Here is an 8039-nt window from a genome sequence, read left to right on the forward strand (position 1 = left end):
GGGAAATGAATTGAAAAGTTGTTTGAGAAGAAAAAACAAGGAAACTTCATGTTTCTCCCTCGAAAACAACGCCGCTTCATCTTTTTCTCGTTCACGTGTTGTATTACAATGTTGGAAAGCATATTGTTACAGAATTTGTTTTCATGTGAGTTGGATAAGTTATTGGTTTTGTTCTCTTCTATCTACATGTAGATGTAGTCAGGGCTCAGCTCTTCCCGCTACTTATTCCCATGAAAACAATACTCTCTCTCTCTCTCTCTATCTCTCTCAGCGCAATGATAATATGGTCCTCCATTGGTGGAGCACCAATATTCCAGCTATACAATCCTTTTTTATTTTTCCTTTAAAAAATGTGACCTTTTATCGGCGATTTTCATGGTTATGGAATCAATCTTTAAATGGAAAATACAATGTTCATGAGTTTTGCTTTAATTAAAGTCAGCTCCAGATTGAAGATTCACTGCTAATTTTCTGTTTTTATTATTTATTTTTTATTTATTTTTTATAAGTTCCTTTTTCAATTATTTAAGAGCCAGTCTTTGGACATTCGATATGGAATTTGGTTCTTGAATAGTCAATGCTTAATAGCTTTCAATAATCCAGTAAATTTATATGGGCCATCGAAAATCTTTGTTCTTTGCTCTTGGGAAAGTAAATTTCTTCTCACATTTCTGATTTCTAACTTCCTTTTCGACTGTCTCGGTAAAAATTGTATGATTTCTCCTTCCTTCAATTTTCCTTTCCTTTTTGCTTTATTTTGTGTGTAAGAATTGGTCCAAATCCTTAATATTATCACTGTTTTCTTAAAAACGAAAGTTTTCCAGCAACATGATTGTTCAAGTCAATTATTTGTTCTGACTACCATAGGACTAGCAAGTTTTGACCTTTTCTTTCTTGTCTGGAGGGATCAATTGATAATTCTCCTGTTCAAGCTTTTAGGGTGTGTTTGGAAATAGAATTCATTAACTCTTAGAATTTTAAAAATAACACGATTCAAATTGAGGGGAATTTAAATTTATCAATTTTAAATTTATTTGTTTGGATGAGTATATCTAAAAAAATAAGAAAATTGAGTATTATACTAATTACAAATATTCTAATAACGGTGGTGGTAATAATTTGATAATGGAGGTGCCACAGTGTCATTTGTCTTGGTGTTAGTGATGATAAAGAGGTTGATGGCGGTGATGAGTGGCAACAATGGTAACGACTCAATTCATGGTGGTATTTGGTGGCAACAGTGGTGATAATTAATGGTAGTGCTTGTGATGGTAGCGGTGATAGCATGGTGACTATGGCAATAGTTGTGATTGCAGTGGTAATGGTGGTGATGCTCTCACTGAGGGTGGTGAGAGGTGTTAGTGATTGCGGTATGGTGATGGCAATGACAATGGGTGTGATAGAATAAAGGATAATGGTGCTTGCATGAGAATAGTAATCTTGGTAGATTGTTGAATAACACATTCTCCTACGGAATTTAATGTTCAAAATTCCACATAAAAATTGTGATAACTCTTTTGTTAAACCCAAAAAGGGAAATCAACTTTGAAAAACTTTAAATTACAACATTAATTAAAATCTTACCTCAAAATCCGTCATCCAAACATAATATAAGAAAAATTAATCTATTTTAAAAGTTGGCATTCTATGATTCTATCTCAAAATAAAAATGAACTCCTTATATTGGGCTCACAAAGTATTTAAAATGAGCATGTAATGTGTCAATACAACATTTAAGAAGTCTCTAATTTGTTGGATTAACACCGTTTAAAAAAAATTATGACCTAAGTTATTATTCTTTTCTATTGTGGTGTTGGGTTGAGAGGGAGGGGAGGATTTGAAGGAGAACACGTTTTCTTCATATTATTTTAAATTGAATAGAGAAATCCATTGTACCTATGTACTTCACAATGGAAGAAGTCCTCTCCCTTCTTTAAACCCCATTGCTTTGTGAGTCAAGTCCATTTGTTTGATGATAAAAGACACTACTAGTTGAGTTGATTGATACCAACAAGTTTGTTTCAAAGAGTATCCCATGGGAAGTGAGCACAAATTCATACTACATTATGTTGAAGGGCCTCCCTCAATTATCGTTCTTTAATCTATGCGTACTCCCACCCTGCCATGACAAAAACAAAATGACCCTCCATTGCCTTTGGGTTTTATTTTGCCCTCAAATAGTCACTTTAATCATGATCACCATTTCAAATTATTTCCTGTTCTTTTACATTCTATTATAAGTTATCTATTGACTTTGTTTCCATTGTAATTGTTGCAGGCGAGACAGTTTTATCACTCACAGGGCCTTTTGTGATGCACTGGCTCAGGAGAGTGCTAGGCATCCTACCAACTTAAACACAATGGGGAGTCATCTTTTTGGAGGCAACAACATGAGCCTAGGCCTATCACAACTTGGTTCTCAGATTCCCCCGCTGCAAAATCAGAACCCTCCATCTAGTAATATGTTACGACTAGGCAGTGCCGGTGGTGCAAAGTTTGAGCACCTAATTTCTGCATCAAATCCTTCTTCATTTGGCCAGCCTCCACAATCAATGCATTCGTCTTCCTTATTCATTCAAGACGCAAACCAAGGCTTTCCAAACAAGCCACAGTTGCATGGACTCATGCAACTTCCTGATCTTCAAAGCAATAGTAACAATTCCTCACCAGCTGCTAGTCTCTTTAACCTTAGTTTCTTTCCTAATAATAACAGTTCCCCGGGTGGTATGAGCAGTGGAGACAATGTCAATATCTCTAGCACCAATTTATCATCTTCGGGCTTATTAATGCAAGACCAGCTCAACAATAGCAATGGTGGCAGCCAAGGGACAACGCTATTCTCTACTAACATGGGTGATCATGTTGGCTCTGGTGTCTCTTCTCTCTACAGCAATTCTTTGCCTCCTGAAAACATAACTTCACATATGTCTGCCACTGCATTGCTTCAAAAAGCTGCTCAAATGGGATCAACTACAAGCAGCAACAATAGTTCTTCTATGTTAAGAGGCTTGGCTAGCTCTAAATCCGAGAAGCAAAATGTGTTGGCCAACTTTGGTATTAGTTTTGGCAATGATAATGGAGGCGAGAGCCTAAGATCACATATAGAAAGTGGAAACCATCTTCAAGGGTTAATGAATTCTCTTGCTAATGCAAGTTCTTCCATGTTTGGACGTGGACAAGATAACAACTTTGGTGGGTTCAATGGCAGTGGGGTCACGTTGGACCAGCACCATAGTAACACGAATTTCAGCACTGTGGATGAGGCCAAGTTGCATCAAAATCTGGCTGTGAACTTTGGAGGGTCTGACAAGTTGACATTGGATTTTTTGGGCGTGGGAGGAATGGTAAGGAACATGGGTGGAGGGTATTCACAAAGAGAACAACATGCAATCAATATGAGTTCTTTGGAACCCGAATTAAAGACAGCCCAGCAGGCAAGTCAAGCATTTGGAAGCACAACAATGCAATGAACTTATTATATCCAATAGAAATAAAACAAGTATTCCATTCTAGTTAGGTTTTGCATGTTCGTTAAATATGTATGAACAAAATTATAACCCTTTTTTAACCCCTATAGGGTTTCATTCCAATTTATGCATGCCTAATTTCTTTGCTACGTTCAACTTTTTATTTTTTTCCTCTTGGTCAAACGCTTTGATCCCATTTCAGCTATTATATTAAGTTATACTATATTACCTTTCTTGCCTAGTTAGAGGTTACCAAAAAATAAAAAAGGACTTCGAAAGCATGTTCTTCTCTCAAATAACGATGCATGTGTATCCAAAATATTCGTAACATATGCAATCAATAAAATTACTTCACATAGAAATTTCTAGCTCTTACAGGTTTGTTTTGAAGTCCACAAATGAGGTAAGCCATGTTGAGTAAGACTGTCAAAAATAAAGACTGTCCCTTCACTCTTTGAGAATCTTCACAAGCATGACTACCTCTCAACAGAATCGACAAACGAGAATTTTATTACTTATTTGTCCGATTGCAACGTTCTGGCACACATGGTGAGATGGATGTTGATATATATACATCAACAAGAGAGAGAAAAGAAAATAATGCTGTCTAAGTTTTCTTTAATATTCAGAAGAATTTGTTCGGCCACCTAATACCTAATCCTAATACACTAATAATAAAAACAAAGCATTGCTGAATTTAAGGGCTCCTTGTTGACATTCTATTGAAACTTTTTACAAACTTTTCTTTTAATTCTAGTTTCTCACCTCGTTGACCCATTTTGAATTACGCTCTCTCTCTTCGATAACAAGCACTCCCATGAAAAATCTCACGTTAGAATTCACTTTCATGGTATCTTTGTGGGTTTTTTTTTTTTTTTTCTTCCCCAATACTTTTGACAGACTGAGAGTTGAGGTCATATTTTCTGCATCAATCAGAAACAGCAGAGAAAAGCAGCGAGCATTGTTTTTTAGAGTAATTATTAGAAACTCATGTGGCAATTTTGTCGTGTTTGCTGTCTCTTCTTTCCATTCGTGGAATCCTCAGTCCGTGACTGTCTGTGGGGATAGTTTTTCCTTTCAAATGTTCAACTACGGCACTACAATAAGTTAATTTCATTGGTAGTTAATTTAGATATAATTACTCTTAATTATAAGGATTTTGACCTCTAGCTATTGCACCGTGCAATTACTATACCAATGTGAGGTGTAAAAATTATAATAGGATAAAAAAAAATAACAATTGATAATGAATTATCATGTAATGATTTCGAAATATGAAAACTCATAGAATGATATTATAACATTTTATGTATTTGCGACTTTTTGTTTGTCAATAACTAAATAATTTAAATTTTCTTTTTATTAAATTTTGTTTAATCTAACTTTCTAAATGACCCCCCTAAAAAAAATTCCTAGAGCCGCCACTGGATAAAAAATTAAAAGATTAATTTTTTTACCCTATCAACTTTTATATCTCACATGAAGGTAATAATTACATGGTATAATAACTAGATCTCAATCCAAATTATAAAGAAAATTATAACGTATATTTTAAATTACAAAATTTTACAATTCGTTCCCGCATTTAAATTGTCTATCCCATTATTCAAATTAATAGTTTAGGCTTTTTGTACTTAGGCAAAGATTTCATACGATCAAAAAAGTTTTGGAGATCTCATTCAGTGCATTATGTAGCAATCAGATTATCGTACACGTTTAATTATTCAAATTATTGCTTAAAATATTTACACAATTTACATGACTAGACTTAAAGTACATATGCTTCATCATTTCAATTGTAACTTAATGGGTTTGAGGTTTTTCCCATTAAATCAGTTTGAAGGAAAATTTTAATGTCTATCCTAAAATATTAGAGTTCTTTTATTAGCACCCTAATTTGAGATTAATCAATCTACACACTAATTTGACATTTTATTAATTGATTTGGATGGAATATAAATATGATAAATTAATTTCAAATTAGGTTATCGATTTCAAAATTTTGAAATATATGGTGGATATGACAAAACTCCTCCTTTAGAGTTTGGGAATAGATTTAACTCCTGAAAGTTACTATTAGACCTATACAAGGTTTAACCACCAACTTCAATGGATTGATTTAGTTAGCTAATCAATGTTTAAACAACAATAATTAATATAGATGGACGCATTCAAAACAATAAATCACGTCAACCATAAAACACAAATACATTGAGAACATATGTTCACAAGGTGAAAACCCAAGACAATGAAACACTTCAGAGCCAAGCTCAAATCAACAAGTCCACTTAAAGGTGTTTTGGCACATATGATACTTACATGACTTTGCATATATGTAGTCAGAATAAGTACTCGAGCCCTCTAAAATTCTATTGGAAAGTGCAAGTCATATCCTGTGTCTTCTAAATCAATATGCAACTTCCAACTCAATCCAGGACTCCTTGAAGACTAATAGATGTGTTTGTACTTTCAACAGCATGTCCAACACAAGTATGGTGATCTAATATTTGTTACTATAGACCTCTCATAGATGAACAATGGAAGAGTTAGGAAGATAAAGAAATTCTTTCTCTAAGTCTCTCTCCCCCCCTTCCCTCCCCCCCCCCCCCCCCTTTTATTTTGTGGCTGTTTTACTTTGTTTCTAATTAAAGGTTGAATTTTGGTTTGAATAGGTGTAAGGTTTTGGGGTTGAAAGACTACAGGAATGCCCACAGAAAGCCAAGTCATTTGTTTTCATAATAGGATTGCTCGAAGGTTGGGGGAGCTTCAAGAAAAAGTTTTGGTCAAAACTAGTTTAGATTGACCAATTATCCATTCTCGCTTGACCAAAATGTTTATATTAGCACTTTGAACAGAATCTTCAATCTTTAACCTTCAATGAACCAGCACACAATACAATGGAACATTTTTCAATATTTTTTAATAAAAAAATCATGAAATTAGGCAACACTAATATAGACTGAAGAGTGACTAGAGTATAAATGCAAGCATATGAAACACATATTAAACTCGACTTACACCAATACTAGAGACTGAGTTATAAGCATGGTTTGAAAACCAAACCGGACCTACCGGTCGAACTGGGTTGACCGAGAATTGTTACCAGTCCATTTTTTAAACACAAAAAATCGAAAATTTAATTTTTATCAGGAATTGCTCAAACTATGGTCGAACCGTCCGGTTTGATAAAACAAGCATGGGTTTTCCAGTCAAGCCAGGGATTTTTATTTTTGAAAATATTTGCTAAAAAATTACCAAAAGTTTGTATTTTTCATCGTGGGGAGGGACATGTTTTTCGTTGGAAGCTGAAAGTGACTGATCTCGATGTTTTGGGGGAAGTTTGCTCAAATCTGTTTTGGAGAGAGAGAGAGAGAGACTGCGTGTGTAAAAGAAAAGAAAAATGGAGAGGAGGTTTGATAGTTTTTTTATGGAATTAATGGGGAATAGTGATGACTGATGTGTACGGTAGGTGAGTATGATTGGGTGATGGGTAATTTAAATGCATGACTAAACCTTTTCTTTAACAGTCCGTTACCATTTCTCTTTCTTTAATGCGTTTATTTTAAATGTTTTANAAGCATATGAAACACATATTAAACTCGACTTACACCAATACTAGAGACTGAGTTATAAGCATGGTTTGAAAACCAAACCGGACCTACCGGTCGAACTGGGTTGACCGAGAATTGTTACCAGTCCATTTTTTAAACACAAAAAATCGAAAATTTAATTTTTATCAGGAATTGCTCAAACTATGGTCGAACCGTCCGGTTTGATAAAACAAGCATGGGTTTTCCAGTCAAGCCAGGGATTTTTATTTTTGAAAATATTTGCTAAAAAATTACCAAAAGTTTGTATTTTTCATCGTGGGGAGGGACATGTTTTTCGTTGGAAGCTGAAAGTGACTGATCTCGATGTTTTGGGGGAAGTTTGCTCAAATCTGTTTTGGAGAGAGAGAGAGAGAGACTGCGTGTGTAAAAGAAAAGAAAAATGGAGAGGAGGTTTGATAGTTTTTTTATGGAATTAATGGGGAATAGTGATGACTGATGTGTACGGTAGGTGAGTATGATTGGGTGATGGGTAATTTAAATGCATGACTAAACCTTTTCTTTAACAGTCCGTTACCATTTCTCTTTCTTTAATGCGTTTATTTTAAATGTTAATTTTAAACTTAAAAGATACTACTACTCTATATTTATTTGGATTATTTTAGTAAATTTTTATATTTTTACTAATTTAATATATTTAATTTTTTAAAATAATTATTAAATTAATTATGATATTATTATAAATCAACCTTGGTCTCATCTCAAAAATCTTATACCTCATTTTTTTTCTTTGATTCAAAAAACAGTTCAAGTTTCAAAACCATGAGCAAACTCATTTAATTGCATTAGATAAAAACAATACAAATCATAATGATCAAGTATGTCAACACATAATTATCATTGAACCATTGAACTTGACCATAGACTTACAGTCAAGCATTGACTACAATAGACGGTGAAGATGTTATTGACTATGAACCAATATTGGGTTATTTACATAGGGGATGGAAAAAATTGTGAAAAT

At 34.0% G+C, this 8039-nt stretch overlaps 1 protein-coding gene across 1 annotated transcript in view; it reads left to right on the top strand.

Annotated features, from left to right (window-relative positions):
- LOC112030343 (protein indeterminate-domain 5, chloroplastic) overlaps positions 1–3616 on the top strand; it is a 5152-nt gene extending 1536 nt beyond the window's left edge. The window contains exon 4 of the mRNA XM_024063024.2: positions 2279–3616. Within this exon, the coding sequence (XP_023918792.1) occupies positions 2279–3470 (1192 nt within the window). The 3' untranslated portion in view covers positions 3471–3616. The remainder of the gene's footprint in view (positions 1–2278) is intronic.
- The last annotated feature ends 4423 nt before the right edge of the window (positions 3617–8039 follow it).

Source organism: Quercus suber, unplaced genomic scaffold, assembly GCF_002906115.3.
Source record: "Quercus suber isolate HL8 unplaced genomic scaffold, Cork oak 2.0 scaffold_333, whole genome shotgun sequence".
Taxonomy (NCBI): domain Eukaryota; kingdom Viridiplantae; phylum Streptophyta; class Magnoliopsida; order Fagales; family Fagaceae; genus Quercus; species Quercus suber.